The following is a 23,894-nucleotide window of genomic DNA, read 5'->3' on the forward strand; positions in this document are numbered from 1 at the left end:
GACAGTTTTTCCTCCTTCATCTTTAAATATCATCTAAAACAACTAAATATTGGATAATGAAAACTAAACATCAGCAGCTTCATTTATATATAAAACAATTTATTTCAATCATGCAATATGCATTAGGTGATGATATACATAATAAAACTTACAACATTGTCATTTCAGATGAAAATGGTCAACACATATGAATAAAACAAATCAGCTGAATGCATGGGTGATAAAGTTATAAATTGTACTGGAAAATTAAAAAATATTATCCCTTAACAAAAACATATATCTCCATTAACAGTAAATAAAAATATAATTTTTCTATCACTAGCTAGCAGAAGATCAAAGAAAATATGACAGACTTTGTTTAGTGGCACTAAAAGTTAATAACACTAAAGGTTGGCAACAACACAAAACAATAACTTCTTAACATTAATTTTCAACTATACAACTGCACTGGAATGTCCAAACCCACTGGCTTGTTATTAATTTAATGACTAAAGTTGAATTCAATTTCAAAATGCTGAATAATTACTGCCACCTATCATGCTATTCATTCCATGTCCTTGGTAACCACCGTTTCCACCATTATAATACCCTGAAATTGGTAATATATCAAATCAATATCAGCAAAAATAATATATCAACACAATGTGATTAAGATAAGCTCTGGATTAAGATGACAATTGGGTATAATATAAAAAATACACAACCACTTCCACTTCGAAAATTTTAGTAGGAATAACATATACTATCATGCAATGCTAAATGAATGGAGGATAGTGGTTGTTGTTTAATATTTTACATGCGCTAATTTAATTTGATTTGAAAACATTGATATTTTAAAAAATATGGATTCTATAGAATGATGTCCGTTAAGTTTAATTGGTTTGATGTCTCACGTTGTCAGAAGAGAAAAAAAACTTTTAATTTAATTAATAAACTGAGTTTTAAATATATGTTTACTAAAAACATTGAGTTACTTAGATGAAACAACAAAATCAATTATTACAAAGCGAACTTTTCTATTTAATATAATATAATCTGGCGAGCAGCTATTTAAAAGATTGAACATTCCGTTTGTTTATTTGTGGCTTGATGTCAGGCTCGCAGAAAATGCCGTTCACTGGTTAAATTTAGTAGGAATAACACAATCTGTGACGTAGGCGATAGTATACTCAATTATATTTTGTTTGTACTTTTTGACTCTTTAGGACATTTTTTAAAATTTTAGTCTTTTTTTTTTAAATTTTAAGGAATTTGTTGATTTTATTTTAATTTTAGGACATTTTTTAAAATTTTTAGAAGTCCTAAGTCATTCTAACGAATTTCATGCATTTTGACTAAGATAAACTATTTACTGTATTACAGTTTAAAAAAAAAGATGACAACTGTCCACCAGTAAAACGAGCTATTAAAAAGAATAAAAAAAAACAACAACAGGGGATACAAGACAAGGAGCAATACAACAAAAGCAATGGAATTAAAAGATTTAGTAGAACATTGGTCATCTGACACCCATAAGACCGGAGGCTTGTTGGATAATTGAGGGACATTTTTCACACTGATTTTGTGAGTATATAAACATTAAACAGTGAGAAAAACTACTCAAAAACAATCAGTGACTAAAATAAAGTTTAATAAAAAACCTCTAAGTGTTTCACTTTTCAAATTTAATAACAATACAACATCACGAAAAGAAAATCCTTAATAATTTTTTCTTTTCTGTTTAATAGAGATGTCCCAATCAAAGTCTTAAGATTGAATATTATTAAATATTCAAATGATGGAACATCGTGTCTGTTAAGAGCAATAACTTGTTTGCACTATTTCACTTTGAAATGAAATGTATTCAAATTGGTTGATACAAGTAACTGGTTGATAATCGATAAATTTTAAGTTGGAAAGGTAAGTAAAGTGACACCAGCTTGAACACCAACCTCTATAGTTGTTTTCTAACAGTCAAATTTTGGAATCGTCGTCACTATAAGTGGTTTTAACTGAATTAATTGTTGGGTTTAATGACAGAAAGTCAAAAAATGAATCAATAATTGGATGACATAAACTGTAATAATAATGAAACATGCGCCCAAAAGCATTAAGATGCGCCTGGTTCACTAATAACACTCGTATCAGATATGCACTAATACAGGGTGGTCACTCAAATCAGGTTTCAAATTTCCCTGATTTTTCCAGGTTTTCCAGTAAAAATCTGAAAATTTCCAGGTCAGAGTGTTTTTTTTTCTCTGCAAAAGTGTAGTATAGGTACAAGAAAAGTGTCAACATTAGTGTATTAGCCAATAATGTAGTATTTCATTAAAAATGTTATTTTTTTAATATATCATTTTGAATAGATGTGGAGGAAACAATATGTTTAGCTTTGAGAAAATAACGCTTTTAATGAACAAAATAAATTTTTTAAGTGTTAAATAGTTTTTGCACAAAATGTACCAAATAGCAATGACCCAAAACAATCTTGGATAAGAACTGTTTAATATATTTATATATGCAAAAGAAAATAATTCCAGGTGATTAGAAACAAATAAATTTTTATATTTATTTATATTTCAATATAGAGCCATTTTATACTGTATTTTATCCAAACAGTGCCATTTATAAAATTCATCAATAATTTTCTTTAAACCAATATCATAAGTCAAATGTTCAAATAATGTTGTTTGTTTCGAATTAGCACTATTATTTTAAGAGATATTCAGTATTCGTAAAGGAAAAATTGTCTAATTTCTTGTTGCATATTCTATAGAAAAAAAAAACTAGATAAAATTCCTTAAATTTTATTCTTTTTTTCTTATTAGAAATTAGAATATATTAAGAATTCCAATCTAACATGATTTCCTAGTTTAGATGAGTTAATTGCTTTGTTTTTACATCTGGACAATTCCATGGTGTTGGAAAAAAAATGAGCATTAATTTCTTGGAAAAACTATCTAATAAAACAAAGTTTATAATCATAAAATTTTTACATTAAAAATTTAGTATATAAATTTAGTACCTACCGAAAAACAATTCGTTTTATAAAGACTGATTATTATAAGTTCAAATTAAATGGATTAAATTGTTGCTGTCGGATGTTAATCGCACGAAAGCAAAAAATGATTACTAATTTACAAATTGTCTAAACTCTGTGAATTTGTTTGTAATTTAAATGCAAACTTGACTGAATTTTGAAGTTAACATTTGAATAAAAAATTCTATGCAGTTGTTTGTAAAAAATGATACTTAATTAATTTGAAATATTTTACTCAAGTGTCAGAAATGCAAGAAAAGTATTGCTGAGTTGATGATATTTCAACTTTTTTAAGATTAATTTACATCTAAATAAATGTGGATGTAATGGATGGTAAAATAATTCAAATTAAGAGAAAAATTGCAGTTTTTCTTTCAAATTCCCTGATTTTTAACCAAATTTCCCTGACTTTTCCAGCTTTTTTCCAGTATAAAAAAAATTCCCTGATAATTCCAGGTTTTCCAGGTGGGTGGCCACCCTATAATAACACCAATAGATGTTAATAGAAGCTTTAAAACTTACATTTGAAAAAAAGATGTTCGTTAATATTGGGAAAAAATTTTTCTTTTCATTTTTTGTTTAGTATCAGTTTTCATTTAACACTGATTTCAAATTCTAATGAAAATAACATCTCAATGTCTTGTGATTCAATACATTTACATGTTACAGGAAATTTTAAGAAAGAAACGAATACATGTTTAATTAAAATTTTTATTTTAAGGGCATTTTTATTAAATTTTGGAGACACCAGAATCCCGCTCTAATGATAACCAATAATAGTTTTTAATTAAATTATAATACACAGCTTTTAATTAAGAGAGTTAAATATACCTCCACCTCCATATCGACCACCATATGAAGCAGGACCAGAACTCATTGGCTTCGAGGACGAATTCAAAAATAGCTCTATGTATCTATGTTCTAAAAGAAAAGAAAAAAGGGAATATCATCATAAATAAAATATAAGTATTTTTTAATAAAATAAATTATTAAGATTTCTGTATGAGGTTGTTGGAAGATTTTTAAGCTTTATTGTTTCTTCAAAACAGCTTTGTAGTAAAACATCAGTACAAAACAGAATTAAAACATCTATCATTTCCCAAGTTACAAATACATTAATAATCTAATTAATAATTTTAACTAACAACATAATTATATTACAGTCATGTTATCTTTTTTTACTCCCCCTTCTACCTCTCCTACCTATGATAGGACAATTTTTTCCTCAAAAATAAATTGAATTAATATTATTTACAAAGTTATCTTTAAAGACGGGTAAAAATGATTCATAATAGTTACATGCTCGCAAAAAAAGAAAACAAGCTTCAGCATGTTCAAACATAATTAAAAAGAAACAATTTTGAAAGACAGTTTATAATATTCTCTATTCTTGTCTATGTATAAGTGGGCACCACCTCTCCCAAATAAGAATTCTTTCATTTGCGTTTCAAAACGATGCTCAGAATATTTTTATATTCGTTCCTTCAACATTCATTCAGCGATTTTTTTTAAAAATTAAGGGGAACTTTAGAGCATTTAATGATATCTATAAATAAATAAAAACAAAAATTGAAAACAAAAAATTTAAATAAAATTTTTTTGTAATCTATTTAAAAAATTACTGTTAAATTAAGAAATTAATGAAACAAGCTTTAGAACAGCAGCACAAAATGAAAGTGCTATTATAAATAAATATTTTATCAGGCTGTGCAGCCAAATCTCTCAACAAAAAATAAGCACCTTTAAGCATTTAAAAATATTTTTAAGTACTATATACGTTAACAAAATGCAAAATAACTTTACATGATCATGATAAAATAACTAGTTTCCGACAAAGAATTTTTTACTTGATTATATTGGCCATTATAAAATGATCAAGAAATTTTCCGGTTCAATATCAGAGGGTGGAAAATGAAGCCTGAAATTGAGAATATCTTGCAAAATGCAGCAGAGTTGCACACGAAAGTGCAAGAATCTCACCGAACCCAGCTCACAATACATGGTGAAAATCAACACAGTAAAGAAAAAATCTCATTTTTGAAAAAGAAATATTAAGCACTTTTTAAAAACACCCAATGAAAAAAGCACCTTTAAGGACTTTTAAAAAATGTAAATCGAAAAAAGGCACCTTTTAAGCACTTTTTAAAAACGCTATGTATCATGTTTATTAAGAAAAAATAAATCTGTAATTTAGAAGAGAGATCAAACAATGGCAACATGCAATTTTGAATAGTAAAAACAACGTCTTACGCATATTTGCTTTATCTATAGTCTACGCACCACGTTTATTAAGAAAAAAAAATCTGTAATTTAGAAGAGAGACCAAAAAATGGCAACATGCAATTTTGAATAGTAATAACAATGTCTTACACAAATTTCTTTATCTCTAGTCTATGCACCATGTTTATTAAGAAAAACAAATTGTAATTTAGAAGAGAGATCAAACAATGGCAACATGCAATTTTGAATAGTAATAACAATGTTTTACGCATATTTGCTTTATCTCTAGTCTATGCACCATGTTTATTAAGAAAAACAAATTGTAATTTAGAAGAGAGATCAAACAATGGCAACATGCAATTTTGAATAGTAATAACAATGTCTTACGCATATTTGCTTTATCTCTAGTCTATGCACCATGTTTATTAAGAAAAACAAATTGTAATTTAGAAGAGAGATCAAACAATGGCAACATGCAATTTTGAATAGTAATAACAATGTCTTACGCATATTTGCTTTATCTCTAGTCTATGCACCATGTTTATTAAGAAAAACAAATTGTAATTTAGAAGAGAGATCAAACAATGGCAACATGCAATTTTGAATAGTAATAACAATGTCTTACGCATATTTGCTTTATCTCTAGTCTATGCACCATGTTTATTAAGAAAAACAAATTGTAATTTAGAAGAGAGATCAAACAATGGCAACATGCAATTTTGAATAGTAATAACAATGTCTTACGCATATTTGCTTTATCTCTAGTCTATGCACCATGTTTATTAAGAAAAACAAATTGTAATTTAGAAGAGAGATCAAACAATGGCAACATGCAATTTTGAATAGTAATAACAATGTCTTACGCATATTTGCTTTATCTCTAGTCATAGCTTTCACAGCATCTTCATGAGTTGCAAATTCAACATCAGCTTCACCAGATGGACGGCCACTTCTGTCATTTCGCAAACGAACACTTATAGGTGATATATTTAATGGTCTAAAAAACTAAATACAAAATTTCAATTTTTAAACCAATAACAGATATAATTTTTGATTAAATACGTAAAATGCTTGTTTAAATTATTGTACCAATTACGTACATCATAAATATCTTGCTCAATAGCTCTAAAAGGTAAGCCTCTCATGTGCACACAATGGCCAGTTCCTCCAAAGGCTCTTCCACCAACAGGACCGAAACCTCCACCAAAACGACCATTCATGGGACTATTCATACGACCTCCATAGCCATCTATATTTAAAAAATATATATAAATGTGTATACTTAAAACAACAATTATGTATTGAATAAACATTATCTGAACAAAAGGATTATGTTTTAGTTAAAAAAATTTTTTTATTGAAAACGGTCATCTAACATATAAAAAAAATCAATAACTTTTAAACATTATTAGAATTAACCTCAATTTTTCTCTCCAAATCCTAGATTTAAGATAGTTATAAACTAAGCTCAGCAAAAAAAAAAAAAAAAAAAAAAAAAATCCTTTCTGTAAAATAATAAAAGAAATTACAGTTACTTTTATTTTGTTAGAAATTTATTACTTTTTCTCCATTTGTTTCCTTTTAGTTGGAAGTTAATACTATTACATACCTGCTGACATTGGAGAAATAAAGTAATGGAGATTTTACTAGCGAAATTTTTTAGGCCACGCCTAAAGTTTTGATACATCATGCAAGTCAAAAAGAGAAACTCAAAATTGGAAATAATATAAGTACTTGCATTTATCAAAGTAAATAATATGTATATAAATCTTAATTTAAAGAAGATTTTTTAAAGCATTATTTTTAATTACTTAAACTATTAACACTCAACACCAGTACTGGCAATAACACCATCTGTTGAGGAATAAAAAAAGTATTTTTGCCAACAGTACATATTTTATCGCCAAAATTATAATTTTTTTAATAATTTCTTCAAATGCCAAGAAATTTGAAAATATATGGGTAAACAGGAGACTTGGCAGGCATGCTATTAATTAAACCGGGGTGGCAATTATATGAAACTGCTTAAAAATTGTTTTAATATCTGATTTTTCTTTTTGAAGAAAGGGTTTTTCATTTGGTTAGGATGAAACTTATAGCTTTCGTGGAGTTTTTTTTTTCATTTGTTGAAGAAATTTTTATCTCTGATGTCAATATTTTAGTACTCACAAAAAGAAAGTTTATTTAAATATTGCAACTTACCCATGCCACCAAAACCACCTCCATTATATCCGAAACCACCATTTCCATAGTTGCCACAATATTCATTATATTCCTCATCCAAATAACCTTAATTAAACATGAAGCCATGAAACAATTACTATCAGTAATATGTAAAAATTATTCAAGACTTTAAATTATTCATAAGACTGAAGTACTTAAATTCAAGAAAAAAACTTACTTCTGAAGTTTCGACCACCTCTTCCCATACCATATCTATTTATCATGCCTCCATAACGATCAGATCTATCATAAGGACCTGGACGATTGGGAATCAGTGGCCGCATTTTTGGACCAGACATGCCAACTGCGAGCCTAATTTCTTGCAAACTGCTTTTGAATATTTCAATGTATCTATGTAGAGTGAAATTTTCTTTAAACATAATCACATGAATGTTTTTTAAAAAACACATTTTGAAGTTTTAATTACAACTATTGCTCAGATTTTGTATTATATATATATATAAAAAAAATGAAGTATTCTCACTTCTAAAGATAAAATGAAAAAAAAAAAAAATACACACACATGTACATATATATCCTAAAGAAAAATTATTATAAAAAAATAAATACAGATTTTTTTAAAATTTAATTTGAAAAACAAATTCATTGAAATATTAAATTAAAAAAGCAATTTATACCACCCTTACATTAATTACAAAAAAATAAAATTAAAAAAAAATCAATAAATTAACTTCCTTATTTTATACAAAGAAAAACAACAATTTCAGAATTAAAAATTTAGAAATTAAGAAGACAGAAAACAAACTTATAAAAATGGCGACAATCACAAACATATTAATTCAATATAAACAACTTTAAAGATACAAACAACTATTTTTATGTGTTCTAAAAAGCATTAAAATTCTTTTTAAACAACAAATGCTATTTATTTCTAATAAACATTTAAGAATCTACTAGTGTAGAATTTCTGTGACAAAAAGAAAAAATATAAACATCTGAAAATTGTAGCTGAAACATTAGAAAGCATTTGTATTGTTTTAATTCAAATATTATAAAGAAGATATTTAAGAACAGTAGTTAATGTAAGCAAGAAAAAATGCAAGAAAAATAAATTTTTATTACATACAATTTGCATATTTTTAAAAAGCTCTCATTTATTGATATATAAAACTGGGAAAAAATAATAAATACCTTTCTGGTATTTTAAGTGTGATGCTAGGTTAAAAAAAAAAAAAAAATTATCTACATAATAATTTAAATTTATGACAGAGACATTTATAATACAGAAATAAAATTTTAGAATTATTTATTTTAAATTCACATACAATAATAAATACGTATATCAAGACTTAACAAGAAAGTTCATTAATATTTCAAAAATATCTAACAGTTAAAGGAAGAATATAGAAACATTGAAGGCAAAATTACACCAAAGAAAATGAGAATACTTCATAAAATTTTGGACTTTTCATGTTCAAATACACTTGTATAGCTGCCTAACTTTTATGCTTTCAGTAGATTTTTCTCAATAGTAGTAAAATGAAACAAAGAAAGTAAGCAGAATTTTGTAACATTTCACGAGCACTTAAAGTGAAGAAAAGGAGTAAAACCACATTATTTTAAAGTCATCTAAAAATTTTTTTATTAATTTCAATAACTTATATGGTATGGTGGTCAAAAATATTTAAACTTAAATTTATTAAACAATATAATAAAACATGAATTTTTCTACAGTTAGGAAAAATCTCACATTTAAAAGAGTAAAAGTGTACAGCTAGTCACTAGCATAGTCAGACTTCATATAGACTTACTTAATTATTTTATTAACATGAATGCAAAATATTTGAGCAATAGAGAAATGAAAAGTAACAATAATAAATATTATATATATTTAAAAATTATTAAATATTTTAAGTCCCTATTTTCTGTTCAACCTTTGTTCTAGCAAATAAAGCAAATTTTGACTAAGTTTCACAATACATACGATTTATTCCCATGAAATTATCAAAATTTGCTTTAAAGGTTAAAATAAAAAATGGAGAAATAAATAAACACAATGTGTAATACAAGTAAAGAAAGAAGAAAAGAAATTTTATAATATAAGTAATCAATCAATAGACTTCATATCATTTTTGGTCACCTTTTAAAGAAAACTTAAATGAAATTGAAAATATTTTAATTTAAATATACAGACATCTTTTCTTTATTAAGTTCTAGTAGAAATCGAAACTCAAAATGCTTAAATAATTAATAATTGTTCTCTATTTTTAATTTAACCAAATATTTATTTTTATATATAAGTCATAAATCTTAATTAAATTTATCCTTTAAGTAAATACTGTAAATTTTTTTTATAAGTTAAGATTTATAATTCTATATGCAAAAACCAGAATACAATGAACTATTTAACGAAGCTTTCACTTAAATCCAGATAAAAATTCAGTTTGTCAAGGAATATTTCAAGAAATTCTAGATCATATTATAACAATACAATGCTATTTTTTATGTGAAAAAGAAATTTTGTTTTATATCATATATCAAATATTATACTTTGAGAAAAAACAGAATGCTATTAAATGTTCAGAGTGTGAAAATTCCACTGCAATGTTTAATTTTTACGAAGAATAATTGTAATCGATGTAATAAAAATTATTTTATTTTTATTGTAATGACTGCTTACAGTTATGAAAAATTCAAAGATTTTTATTGTTTTCCAAGTTTGTAATAGGAGTTCTTCAGACGAATAAATAATAAAATTTTTTTTTTCAGCTTTAGTGCCTTTAATGAAATTCTACGACATTTCCTTGTTCTGTCTAACTTATGGGAATTCTGCATACGAGATAGAATATTACATGCATTTATTCTTAGACATTATTGCAGACTTACAAAGCAAAAAATAAAATACAATGAATTAGATGCAAATAAGTAAAGCTAAATAATTAATTAAGTATTCAACAAAAGCAGAGTTTAGTTAAACATTGAAAATAGCAAGAAGTTGAACAGAAAATGGTTCTTATAATATACCATGATATAAAGTAAGAAAAAAACAATATAATTAAAAATATAACAGGCCCAGAAAACGGAGTCACACCGCTAAAGCAGCCCGTGCTTGCCCACCTGTGCCCTATTTTTTCCTTGTGTTTCCCCATCGCCTTTTCCGCTATTTCCCTGGATGAAAACTGCACGTAAGCTTCCCCAGTGCTTCTCCCCTGGTAGTCAGTTGGTAGAGAAATACCATTCGGAACAATCTCCAACCCTTTAATTGAAATCCAACCCAATTCATTTATAATCATGATATAAAAACATACTTATAAAGATAAAAATAATAAAATATATTCAAGTTTGTTCCAATAATTCATACCCTTTTCTAAGTAAAATAAAATACATAGTTTTTATTTGATTTTAACCAATTTAATACTTTTTACTTTTAACATCCAAGATAATTGTGATACTAGTTCAGAAAACAATTTTAGCATCAATGCTTAAGTAACGGTTCTTAAACAAAAGTTAGAATTCAATATTGCTAATAATTAGCACTAATTTTAATATTGTTGACTCATATGTCATTAAAGATGTGAAAAATGTTATTAATTAACCACTTGCGCTGGAAAGACGTGCCACGCACGTCATAATGCTTTTGTCACAGCATCGCCGACAACGTGGTACTTACGTCATCATGGAATTGTTACAGAAACAAAAACGACATGCGTTGTATGTCAGGTGGAATTGTTGCCAGAGTACAGATCATCAGTGCACTACATAGCATACAGTTATAAATATTTAACCCACATTCTAAAATGGAAAGCAAAAGTGACGTTAACGGCATCATTTCGACAAATAGAAAAACAAAACACGATGGTAGTGATAGTGAGTTTGATGAAATAATTTTTCCACTCCGAAACCGACAAAGAATTTTTTCTGACGACGAGGAAGAATACATAAATGAAGATTGTGAAATTGATCCTATTCCTAAGGAATGGGTGTGGAAACACGCATCGCACAGTGCGCACTGCAGTCTTAGGCATTGCACACTGCGTGACTCCTCCCAGTGAGTTATGCTGGATCGTTTTGGTACACGAGTCAGTGATTTTTTTTTGCCAGCGCAAGTGGTTAAAATAACACAGTGGTCATAAAAATAAATTTTCTGTTTTAAAATTTTGAATTAAATTTCACATTAAAAAATAGTTTCACTTTCAAAGTTAATTATAATCTTTTAAAAGACTTGATTGTTAGATAAATGATAATACCAATGAACTAGAAATTAAACTAAGAAAAGTCACTAGTAAAAAGTATTTATTTTAAAAAGCAATATGAAAATAATATTTTAAAAAATGTAACAATTATACAAAATTTGAAGCACATTTCATATTTAAAAGAATTGAGATTTACTGGAACATACTCAAAATACATTTAAAAGCAAGTTGTTAAAAAGTAAAACTTGAATAGGAAAGATTAACAACAGAGAAAAAGCAATAAACATACATAAATCATGCAACAAATAACAATAGCATAACAAACTTTACACTGAAAGTAAATGCACAATAATTTTAAAGAGGAAAATGAAGAACATATAACACTTTATACATACATACATACATTTAAAAACTAAAATAACAACAATAGGAAAAGTTATACCCTTGAATAAGTTCTGAAATAAAATTAACTTAAGATATAATTTTTAGAAAACAAGTACAATACAGAAGAGCAAAGAGGAAAATATTTCAAAATTAAAGCTAGAAAAAATATTAGCAAAAAAAATATTATCCTAAAAGAAATATGTAAACTTTTTATTAAATATGAAAGAGAAAAGTGTTGAAATAAAGAAAAAACACAAACAGTTTACAATATGATTTCTGTCCATAAATTTGTCATAATTTTAAAAAAAAATATAGTGAAAAGGAATTAAGAATACAGTGAAGAGGAAGGGGAAAAATATTGGTAGCACAAAAAAATTTTATACAATGAATTTGATGATAAATATTAAGGTTCGAACAGGAAGTGATTTAAGTGAAAAATAAAAACTTTTAAAACTTCACACGAAATTTTAAAAAATGTGAAACATTTTTAAAAATTATGAAGAATAAAGATACTTTGAGGCACATTTGTTGATTTAAATATTTTAGGATTTAATATTTTGAATTGAATATAGAAATTAATAAATTTCTTTAATGCCCTTCAAAAAGAGAGGAACAAAATTGGCTTAATAAATAGATTGAGTATTGATACATTAATTTTGTTAGAAATATTTAAAATATCGTCCTAAATGCATGATTTATCTATTTTCTTAAAAAACTAGCTTAATAATGCAGGTAAACATAAGAGGTAGATAATACAGAATTATGGGTTAATTTGATTTTACTGTATAATTGATCACTTATGGGTAGGAATTTTATTGCTTAAAAATAGACTTTCATGCTATAGTAGATATTTTGAATCAAATTTAATTTGATAAATTTCTATTCTAAAAATGCTGAAACCTTAAAACCCATCATATTGGGAATTGGGCAATAAGTCTTAGAAATAGAGTAGAAGCATATTTTTTAAATTAATAAATGCCTTAAATAATACTTAAACAAAAAATATGAAATGATAAGGATATCAGATTACTTAAAAATACAAACAAAATAATAATAGCCAATTTTACAAATGTGCTAATTGTATACAGACTTTTAAGAGTATACTTAGCCATTAAAATTTCTTTGTAGCATTTATGTAGCAGTAACCAATGGATGGTTGACCATATAAATGGGTGACATTAGTGTCAAAAAAATTAAGAATTTTGTGTAGCTATTTCTGAAAAATTTTCATGCTGAAACTTAAAAGAGTTTATGCCATTGTAAAAACTTTTAAGATGTGTAATTATCTCTTGAGATGTTATTCTTTTGCAGACTATTTTCCGGTATCTTTAATATTTAGAAGGATATCTAGCATATGAAAAATCTCATAGATAACTGAATATTTAAACTTAAACAGCCAAAATGAGCAAATAACAGTCAAAAGATAGCAACTCAATAACTTAATTAATTTTTAAATTATTTCTAGCTCAATTTCTTTTATTATTTCTACCTCAATTCTTTTTTATTTCTAGTCCATTTTCTCTATCTAATAATGTAAAGGCATTGGAAAGGGTAATGAATAATAATAAGGATAAAAAATATATGTATGACATTCTTTTTTTTTTTACTGTCTTGGAATGTTTCTTAAGTCTCAAAAATAATTACAATGTGAAGTGCTCATTAATAACAATTCATAAATTATTAAGATTTTACCTTTTATGAAGAATGGATATTATATAAGCAAAAGAATAAAAGTAAAACAAAATGTGACTAAAAAAGAGAAATATATTTAAATTTCTTTAAAAACACAATCAAGTTCAGCTGAACGAAAAACACTGCATGAATAGAGTGATCGTTAACTGTATGTTTAAAACTGATATAAGTGAAAAAAGAAAACAAGAAATAAATAATCAGAAAGAAAAAAAAAACAATAACACTAAAGCTGTCAAATTTAACACTTTTATAAGAGGAAAAATAAGTAATTTCTTCTTTTATAAAGGAGTGAATATTTCGTAAACAATGTATTGAACTGTAAAATGAAATGCTACAGAAAATATATTTCATTGATATAATAGTAAAAGCTTATCTAAAATAACACTATGAAAATAAGGAAAAAAATGAATAAAAACAGCAAAAAGATATATTAAATATACAGTTGGATTAGTTACAACACAAAATTCAGTGACTACACAAATCACGAGTTGTGTTGTCCAAATATCCTACCCGAAAAGAACTGTGATATTTCTTCTTTAGAACATCCGAACGGCAACCCCCTAAGACGAACACAACCATCATTTAATGAGTCCTCTTGGTGAGCTCCACTTCGCTTGATAACCCATTCCATTTCACTTCTTTTAGATTTAAATACTGAAAAATACAAAGAGAATTAGATATTTTTTTTTATTACAAAAAAAAATCACAGAATTACATAATAAGCAGAATAGCATGTTGTTAACCTGAAAAGAAGAAACCCCCACAGATTTCATGGAATATAAATTTCATGTTAACTATTGTGCAATATCTCAAATGTTTTAGACACCAAATTTTAAGAATTTATGTAGAAAATAAAATACAAATCCTACAAAAAAAACGAATTGGAACGATATAAAACTTAAACAAATAGTCAGGAATGACAGCATATGAAGTAATAATGCATGTGAAGTTTTTTAAAATTTTTTATAGTACAGTAGGGAACTGATTATCCGGAACGATTGGGACCATTGCTATTCCGGATAAATGATTTTTCCGGTTTTCTGAATCGCTACAAAAAGCCGTTTTTTTTATTGTTAAACCCAACTAAAAAAAAATAATTTGGAAATAATCTTAAAACTAATGATTATTTCCAAAATGATGGTAAGGTAAACATCTTTTAAAATAGAAAGAAAAATCCTAAAATCTTATGAGGAAAAAANTTAATTTTTTTTTTTTTTTTTTTTTTTTTTTGAAAATGGTGGGAAAATTTATCGAATTTCGTTCGGGTTTTTTGGTTTTCTGATTTCCGGATAACAGGTTCTGTACTGCATGTTTAAAAAATTAAATTTACATACAGTAATTAAAGCAGAAACAATAATTTTGAGCATAATAATTTTTTTTTCACTTTTAAATCATATTATCTTTCTCTTTTTTATGCTCTTTGAGAGCCCTCATCTTCTCAAAATTTTTCTAAATAGATCAAATGATATCTTTACATAGTCAAACATTACATTAACATTCATATGATCAAAATGGAAACAATCTGTCTCATTTTTAATAATTTACAAAGTTACTGTGATATTATTAGAGGCTACAAAGTTTTCTTTATAACAATAGATGGTACCCTAGACATTTTCAACCATATGCATGTCTAGTATTATGTTAATAAATGTTACTCAGTCTTTGTTTGTTCTGCAGTTCAAAAGTTCTTGTAATTTGCAATGACTAACTTTCAAAAAAGAAATACTGATGTGCTATTTTTCATACAATAAATGCAAATCAATTAAACAGATTAATCTTTTAAATCATCATAAGCCAAATGCTTATATTTTAATGAAAGTCAGCTGATTTTTTTTGATAATAGGGTAAAAGCTATATATATATATGCAGTGAATGATAATATAATTTATTTTAAAAGTACCTTCAATGTATCTATGTCCCATATGCTCATTGTGTTGATCCAAGGCTTTGTTAAAATCTTCTTCCGTATCAAGTTCAACATAAGCTTCCCCACTAGGACGTCCTTCACGTGAAAGTGTCATGTGAATGCCATCAACACCTTTTCTTATATTAACTCCTAATTAGAATTGGATGAAAATATTATTTTATCTAGTGACAGATAGAAGATAGACACAGAAAAAAATTAGTTGATAAAAGTATTATGATTAATACTATTTGCCTCAGTAACTATCACATCAAGGGCGCCGACAAGGAGGTGCACTTGCACCCCCTCGTTTTTTTTTAAAAGCAATTAAAGAGATACCGGAAAACAATTTTGTTGTAAAAATTTTTTATTAAAAATATTTTTATTCAAAATCAAATAATTAAGTAATCATTGATACATAAACAATTAAAGAATTGTTTAATCAAACAAGAACTATAATCGTCTTGTTTGCAGTCCAAATCTGTTTATAACGTTTTCAATAAATTCTGAGTTATCTTTGATTCTTTTCTTATGCACACTGAGCAAGCATATACTACTTAATCTCTCGCGAGACATTGTAGATTTATTCCATGTTTTGATGCTTCGCGTTGTACTAAAAGTGCGTTAAATAGTGCACGTAGTAGCTGGAAGAGTTAGGCCAGTTTTGATTGCCTCCTCTACAGCTGGATAAAACGGTGTGGCCTTAATAACTAAATTCTGTGTATTCAAGTGATTCGAAAGAATTTTCTCTGTTCCTCCACATTTCGTACCACGTTGTAGCTTCAGTGATGAAATTCGATGAGAGCAGATCTTTATACAAGTATATAGTATATATATATCTTCTAAAACTTCAGGATAGGACGCTTTGTCCAATTTGTTCATCGCATACGGGTGAAGCTGTAAGAGTGAAAATGCTTTTCTTTATGTAAAATAAAAACGGTCTTTCAAAGAAGATATAATGGAGTCCAATAGTCCAGCTGATAAAAGTATATTAGCTTTCACTTTGGTGTCTTTGTTTGCCGCTTTTTGTGTAAGGCCCTCAAAAGCTTTTATAATTGTAACAAACTTTTCAGAAAATCCTCTGGTACTCTTGTACTTTTCTAACCAGCGTGTTTCACAGAGTAAAGGGATGTTAGGAATTTCTTTTTGTCACAAGGTACTTTCTTTGAAAAGCTAATAATTTCCTTCGTTGTCCCTACAGTATTCTGTACTCCCTTAACGCGGTTTAAGTCGTTGATCACGAGATTCAATACATGATTGGCAGAATGAAAAAACACAGCTTTAGGATATTTGTCTCGAGTAATTTTTTTCGAACGCCACCTTCTTGGCCAGCCACAAACACGTTAGTATACGAAACTACTGCTTGTAGTTATTTGTGCTTCAAAGTCAGTAGCTATGCCAGAGCCATCAATACAGTTTCTAAAGGCAAAATTTGCAAGTACAAGAAATTCGAACTTTTTTTTAAAAAAATAATGAAGAAAAGAATCTTGAAAAAAATTTACAGATGAAAGTATATGTAATAACAAAACAAAATGTAATAACTGAATTTTTTAAATTTTTTCCTCTTTTTTTTGGGAGGGGGATTAGTTTGTTAGAGGGTTGCACCCCCTTTGAGATTATTCTGCCGGCGCCCTTGTAGCACATTCATTACAATGAAAGAAAGATGATTCTTGAACCAGCAACAATATAGCATGATTCAAAGCCTTATTACACAAGTTGCAATTTTGTAATATTTATTATTTTTAAATTACATGTCGAGAATTAAATTGGAAAAAAACACTAAAAAAATTAAATGTAAGAAGTTTTGCTCAGTTTGAAGTTTTTAATTTTCTTTTTTTAAAAAAGAGTAGTGCAAATGTTTGAAATATAATTAAAATTATTTAGATTTTAGGAAAAGAGTTTTCTTACAATAATTTTGTTAACTACTAAAATATTTTTAGAATGCCAAAAAATAAATAAATAATAGTAATAATAAATAAAAGAATAATAATAACAAAAAAACTTTCTTGACATTGCCAAATTTACTTTACAAGCAAACTTGGAAATGAAAAAAAAAACATTATCAACTAAATGCTTGCTACATGTTGTTACTGCGAAAATTGAAAAGAAATATATATATATATATATATATATAACAAATATTTGATGGGAAAAAATGAGAAAAGTAAGCTGTGGCCTTAATAGAATACATTCCAATAGCAAGCATTTTCGCACTTGAATTCTTAAATTGTACTTTGAAAAAGTCTTATTAGTACTTAATATTCAATAATGGAATTCCATGCATAAAATGAAACAAACTAAATTAATTAGTTGAATAAATAAATTGAATTTATATAAGAGTAAAGAAATTGCGTAAAATAGGTCAACATGGAAAATGTAAAAGCCTTTTTCTGTCTAAAGGAATAATTTTTATTTCTTTTTCATATTGAAAGAGATATTGATTTTTCAATGCCTGATGAATCTGGAATAAGAACTCATTTTAAAATTGATTTTGTAGAAAAATGAATAAAACATATATTCTTTTGCAAAATTAAGAGTAAAACAAACATTAATTAAAGACTCTTATTAAAATAAGAAAACTAATGATACAAATTAGCTTAAAATATTGCATATTGAATGTGGAAGACTTATAAACATATTTTATAAGGAATTGTACATACCATTAAAAAATTTAAGAATTTCTTCTTTAGTAGCAGACCATGGAAGACCCCTTACCCGGACAACAAAGCCTTCATCTTCAGATTCTGACATCTTATAAGAAAAGATAGATCTAGAAAATATAATGCTCATTTCAGAATAAAAGCTTTCAAGTACTACATATTTAAAAATTAATTATTTTAATTTAAACAATAAAAGAAATAATGGCTTGTTCTCAGTTATAATTTTGAAAATATCTAATGCTTTGATTTAATAATTTGGAACTGATCAATTTTGTGATGTCACCAGTAGGTCTGGACGATAAATCAATCAATGTATCACGGAATATTAACTTAACGCATATATCGGCAAGCCGATTACTGACTTAGCCGTTTCAGGCATCAGAAATCTGATTTAAGCTGACACAAGACGATGCTTGTGATTTAACATGCAAGGGTCCTTGTCTACTATAGCGCTGTTACTACGCTGATGAGGACGATTTTGGTTTCGTCTAGCCGAAGATGTTGATTTTGTCTAGTTATAAAGGATATGTTCATTTCATGGCGTTGAATGACGAAGAGTGGATTGAATCGGAAATCACGGTTTAATGCAAGGATCAGCATTAAAATATCGATTGCAATGCATAGTTTATTTATGCATACTTTTTTCCTTCGGAATTTTATGCTTCAGATCATTTTTAAAGGGACTTTCATTATTCTACAATTGCTATGCATTTTATTTTTTCAGGATTTAAAATTTCTTGAAAATTATTTTCAGTGAGACTTCTGCTACTTAGTGATCGTTGTGCATTATTTCATCACTTTTTTGTTTCTTTGTCTGTTGAGTTTTAACATTTCCAGTCAATTATTTTTTGTAGACCAACTATTACTTTAAGATAGCTGTGCAATTGCTGTTCTCTTAAATTTTCATTCTGAACTCAATCTATTAAAGAAAAGAAATTAAGAATAAAAAAAAAAGATTATTATTATTATTTTTTTAATAACTTTTAAAATTTTAAGCGATAGAATTTAATAGGGGTATTTTGTATAAATAATTTATACTTTGTCATAAAAAGTTAGTTTTTTTAAAAAAAAAAATTATTACACAAAGATAATAATTTGATTATTTTTAAGCCAATAAATCTTCAGTCATTTTTGATCTTTAAAAAATTAAAGCAAAGTCTACATTTATTAGTTTTTATTTTTGAGAAAATTAGAACAAAGTTTGCATTATTTACTTTTTGAAAAAATCAAGTTATTAGTTAAAACAATTGAATTCTTTTAATTAAATAAAAAGTTAATCAATGTTTTGATAGCTTTTAATAATTTAACAATGGTGCTTTTAAATTTATAGGGGCCAAATCTTTCAACAAAAAATAAGCACCTTTTTATAGTACTTTTTAAGCACTAAAAAAAAACAAAACGATTATAGACATTAACAAAATGCAAAATAATTTCCAAAGACTTTACATGATCATGATATAATAGCTAGTTTCTGACAAAGAAATTTTATCTTGATTACATTAGCCACCATAAAAAAAAAATCTAAAGATTTTTTAGTTTGATTTCAAAGAGCCTGAAATTGAGAATATCTTACAAAATGCAGCAGAGTTGCACAAGAGAGTGCTAGAATCTCACCAAACCCATCTCTGTAGATGCACATGTAGACTTGCAAATCTTTCATCAAACATGTAAAAAATTTGGCGCTTTCATATGCTATGAACCAACGGTAAGCCGAAAGGGATTGTGATTGAATGAATTGCGAAAACGTTGAATAGAACAATGTGAAAACCACACTTTTGTATAATATGTGGATAAAATCAACATAGTAAAGAAAAAAAAATCTTCGAAAAGGGAATATTAAGAGTTTTTTAAAAACCTTCATGAAAAAAGCACCTTAAAGGGTTTTTAAAAAATGGAAATTGAAAATAAGCACCTTAAAGCACTTCATAAAAACGCTAAGCACCATGATTTAGTATTTTTGTTAAAAATATTTCTTAAATATAACTCCTTCAATACATGTTTGTTTAATAATTTGTTAGGTAGTCAGCATTATTTTTAAACAAATAAATCTTTAATCGATTTTATTTTCAAAAAAGAAAATAATAATAAAACAAAACTTATATTTATTAAGTGTAGAATTTGACCATTAGTCAATACAACTTTATTATTTTAAATAAATAAATAACAGAAGGTCTGACAATGTTTTAAAAACGCATTTTTTTCAACAAATAATTAAAAAAATGTTTCATATTACTTAAGTAAAAATTTCTTTGGTTTGTTTTTGTTTTTTAATTTTATTTTTTAATACACATAAGTAAAATATTTCACTGCAAATTTATTATTATATTTTTACGTTTTGACTTTTAAAAAAAGCTCGTGCTTGTTTTTACTCGAACAACTCTATCAGTACAACTTGAAATCATTTATGGCCAAATCTAAAAAAAAAANAAAAAAAAAAAAAAAATTTATAAAAATTAGCAAGTTTTTAATGCATTTGGCAATTGTAGTAGGAGTAAAAGATCAAGATACGGGAATACCCCTTTTCATAATGCCTTCAAATTATTCTAATGAAGAGAAGATTTCTGTATCATGACCAGAATATTTGCTAAGTCTTGGCAATTTTTTAGCAATCAGCAAGAAACTAAAACATTATTGAAGGGGGCCAACTCCTAGCCACCCTTGAGTAAACCTCTACATTATGTTTCAAAAAGATTTTCAAGTTTAAAATCCATTCGGCGTCTTGGTGTTTGTTACAGATGAGACAGATCACGATTAGGAAATATCCCCATAGTAATTAACTTATTTGGTTTTTATATATTTTATTCATTTTCTTAAATCAATGAGATAAAATAATAAATGCATTGTACTTTATTAAGTTCGTTAATTTATTAATAAAACTTGGATATTCACACTTTATTAAAATGAGATCTTTTAGCTCTAAAACTAAGTCGATGCAAAGACAAAAAATAACTACATTCATTAATAAAATAAACCTTCCTAACGCCATCGAGCTTTATATGTGAATGTAGACTAACTATTATCGGATTAATACTTTATTAGCCATCGTAATACATAAATGTGACTAATTACAGTAAGTGACAAAAATTTAAGTGATAAATTAGTTCTTAACAAAGTGCTTTTTGGTTTTAAATGAAGTTTCTAGGAACAGAATATATCGGTAGAATTGGTTTTCAAAATTCGTTCGTTGCAATAAGATTACCTTCAGTCTACTTGGTAATGTTAGTTATAATAAAATATGATTAAGTTAAATAAAAACTCATCTATAATAATTTAGGTTTGCTTTTTATATAAGTTATAAAATTAAATAGTATTAAACATTTGTTTACAATTTCTCAAAAAAGAAAACCGCAACATTAAAAATTGATGAGTTGTGTTGTTTCGATTTGGATCTTCACTGAATAAAAAACAGATAAAGTGTATTTTTTTAATAAAAATACACATATTTTAAGTAAAAAAAATATATGATGATAGATAAAACTCAATCTTTGAATTATTTACTATTTAAAGAGATATTTTTACAGTAATGAAACATAAATCTAAAAGTTTAGGTCAAGTGTTGAGGTATCTTGGCAAATAAATTAACATCTAAAAGTAAAAAGTAATTTTTTTGCATAACCGCGGTTGCGGCCTTGCGTAATTTGTTAGTGCAAAGCTGAACTCATTAGAAATCATTTAAAATTTTCAAAATAAACACCATGGCCTCGAATGAAGAGGTTTACAACCCAAGTGATAGGTTTGGTATAGAGGATTGCGAGGCTTTATTAAATAATATAATTAATGGCGATTACCGCTCTTTAGATGTCAAACAAGAACTAGATTTGTCTTCTCTGGACACCAAATCGATAGCCAGTTCCCAAAGCGACAGTAAGTCTAATATTCCATTGTTTTCCCTTCAGTTGTTTTCTATATTATTGGGGAGAAAAATTTTATCTGAAATAAAAAAGGGTTGAGGAAATATCAGTGATTCCCCTAAACTTCTGAATTTACTGGTCTTTGGGATCCATCATTTCCATATTTCAGGGTCCTTTTTTGCCAAGCGCTAGTCCCTCCTAAAAATATCATTTCTTAACCTCTCTATTCGTCTATTATAATTTGCATTCTTAATAATTAATCTATTGATGGATGAAACAAAGAATTTCAAATCAAGAAGTAATTTTCCAGTGCAGAGAAAGGGGTGATCTGTGACTGAATAATCACAAAGTTTTGGCAATTTCCAGGAAGTGGCTTGCGAGAACATAAAGAAAGTTGTCTGTCTTGAAAATGGAGGATATTTCTGTATCTTGATCTGCTATGCCAAGTACAATCGCCAAGGTGCCAAATTGATTTTAAACGGGAAAAATGTAAGAAAAAAAATTAAGTTGTTTGCCTGGGGGTAGTTACCGGTTATACCCTTCCAGTTGGTCCCTTGCTGTGACGTTTCTTTTTAGTTTCTCGCTGAAGTTGCCAAGATTTGGCTACTATTCGACCATAGATCACGATACGGAAATCTTCCCAAAAAATTTTGCTTTTGTGCTTGAAAATAACTGTCTTCAACCGTTTAATTTAATTAAGTCTTTGTTAGCTTCAGGAAGAAGGTACATGATTGTTTATGCGTGTTGGTGAGTTTGAAAGCTATTTATAATATGTTGTGTCTCTTGAAGCAAATTTGTAAAAAAAGATATCATTATTTGTCACAGAAGATTTGCAGTAGAGTTGGAAAAAATATCAGCAGTAGATATTGAACACTCAGTTCATTCTACTGAATCTTTTAATAAAATAGTTTTCAGTGTAAATAGATGTTTTATAATCAATTTCCAGATACTTCTGTAAATTTCAAAATTGACCTTTTCAAGTTTACTAAAAATTTTCGTGTTGTCTACTAACATGCTCTTGCAGTAATATCTTTCAATGCATTATGTTATAAATTATTATATTTATGAAACTTTTTTTTAGGTCTCTATAGTACACAGCAAAGGAATGAGGTAATTTGGTAATTTTTAATATCTTAAAGTTTATTATTTTATTTCATTTTTCTAATTTGTATTGTCACTTGACTTTTCATGTGTTATAACCAGGCTTTTAAGGCTTGTGCATCTGAAGAGGAATTGTTAGCTTTTAATCAAGAGCTTCAGAAGAAGATTAAAGAGACAATAAGTCAATTAGAAAAAGCCCTTGAAAAGAATATAGCAAAACAAGTAAGTTAAATATGCTTAATAAATTTTTATCTAAATATTGTATTATTAGCTGCCTTTAGTGATCTGTTTGATCACCCTTCAAAAATATATCGTATAATATATAAACTGTGAAAGTAACCAAGGGGATCGCACTGTGCAATTGTATTTTAATTCTTCAACCTTTCCTCTAATTCTAACACATACTTTTAAACAATATAATAAACTAAATTTTTCACTGTCTAGCTATTACCCACGGCTTTGCCCATACGGAAGTACTTTGATTTCAGTTTTAACTATTTTTAATAGTGATATTGTTAAAAAAATTCCATGTCTTGAAATTTACTGTTAACTCTACTGGATTTTCCAGTTGACTATTCAATTTTGCTGGTTTCTCCTGGTTTTCTGGTTTAATTTAAAAAAAATCTGGTTTAATTCAAAAAACTCTCCTTGTCAACTGTTCTGAAAATTCCTTAAAATTGATAAAAA

At 27.0% G+C, this 23,894-nt stretch overlaps 2 protein-coding genes across 3 annotated transcripts; one reads left to right on the forward strand and one right to left on the reverse strand.

Annotated features, from left to right (window-relative positions):
• Positions 1 to 78: 78 nt before the first annotated feature.
• On the reverse strand, positions 79 to 21,655 carry LOC107447112 (heterogeneous nuclear ribonucleoprotein glorund). 2 transcript variants are annotated; one of them, XM_043050943.2, is made up of 11 exons: positions 21,455 to 21,655; positions 18,256 to 18,365; positions 15,593 to 15,748; positions 14,203 to 14,346; positions 10,541 to 10,679; positions 7,641 to 7,813; positions 7,442 to 7,528; positions 6,340 to 6,488; positions 6,103 to 6,244; positions 3,851 to 3,940; positions 79 to 589 (listed from the first exon to the last, which is right to left on the reverse strand). In XM_043050943.2, the coding sequence occupies exons 2-11, from the start codon at positions 18,344 to 18,346 to the stop codon at positions 507 to 509; spliced, it is 1,254 nt and encodes a 417-aa protein (XP_042906877.1). In that variant the 5' UTR covers positions 18,347 to 18,365; positions 21,455 to 21,655; the 3' UTR covers positions 79 to 506. The 2 variants fall into 2 exon arrangements, with proteins under 2 accessions (XP_042906877.1, XP_042906878.1); XM_043050944.2 differs by having other exon boundaries at positions 21,582 to 21,650.
• A 195-nt stretch (positions 21,656 to 21,850) lies between these two features.
• On the forward strand, positions 21,851 to 23,453 carry LOC122271078 (uncharacterized). Its single transcript, XM_043050945.2, has 3 exons — positions 21,851 to 22,119; positions 23,188 to 23,216; positions 23,310 to 23,453. The coding sequence occupies exons 1-3, from the start codon at positions 21,951 to 21,953 to the stop codon at positions 23,436 to 23,438; spliced, it is 327 nt and encodes a 108-aa protein (XP_042906879.1). The 5' UTR covers positions 21,851 to 21,950; the 3' UTR covers positions 23,439 to 23,453.
• The last annotated feature ends 441 nt before the right edge of the window (positions 23,454 to 23,894 follow it).

The sequence above is a fragment of the Parasteatoda tepidariorum genome, chromosome 10, assembly GCF_043381705.1.
Source record: "Parasteatoda tepidariorum isolate YZ-2023 chromosome 10, CAS_Ptep_4.0, whole genome shotgun sequence".
Lineage (NCBI taxonomy): Eukaryota > Metazoa > Arthropoda > Arachnida > Araneae > Theridiidae > Parasteatoda > Parasteatoda tepidariorum.

What these genes read in the sequence shown, in the direction of transcription:
- LOC122271078 (XM_043050945.2), top strand. Translation starts at nt 21,951, where the DNA reads ATGGCCTCGAATGAAGAGGTTTACAACCCAAGTGATAGGTTTGGTATA. An exon ending in AGCCAGTTCCCAAAGCGACA is followed by an intron (nt 22,120 to 23,187) that starts GTAAGTCTAATA and finishes ACTTTTTTTTAG; the next exon opens with GTCTCTATAGTACACAGCAA. An exon ending in GTACACAGCAAAGGAATGAG is followed by an intron (nt 23,217 to 23,309) that starts GTAATTTGGTAA and finishes TGTTATAACCAG; the next exon opens with GCTTTTAAGGCTTGTGCATC.
- LOC107447112 (XM_043050943.2), bottom strand. Translation starts at nt 18,346, where the DNA reads ATGTCAGAATCTGAAGATGAAGGCTTTGTTGTCCGGGTAAGGGGTCTT. An exon ending in AATATCACAGTTCTTTTCGG is followed by an intron (nt 10,680 to 14,202) that starts GTAGGATATTTG and finishes TTTCAATTAAAG; the next exon opens with GGTTGGAGATTGTTCCGAAT. An exon ending in TAGAGATAAAGCAAATATGC is followed by an intron (nt 3,941 to 6,102) that starts GTAAGACATTGT and finishes CTTTTCTTTTAG; the next exon opens with AACATAGATACATAGAGCTA.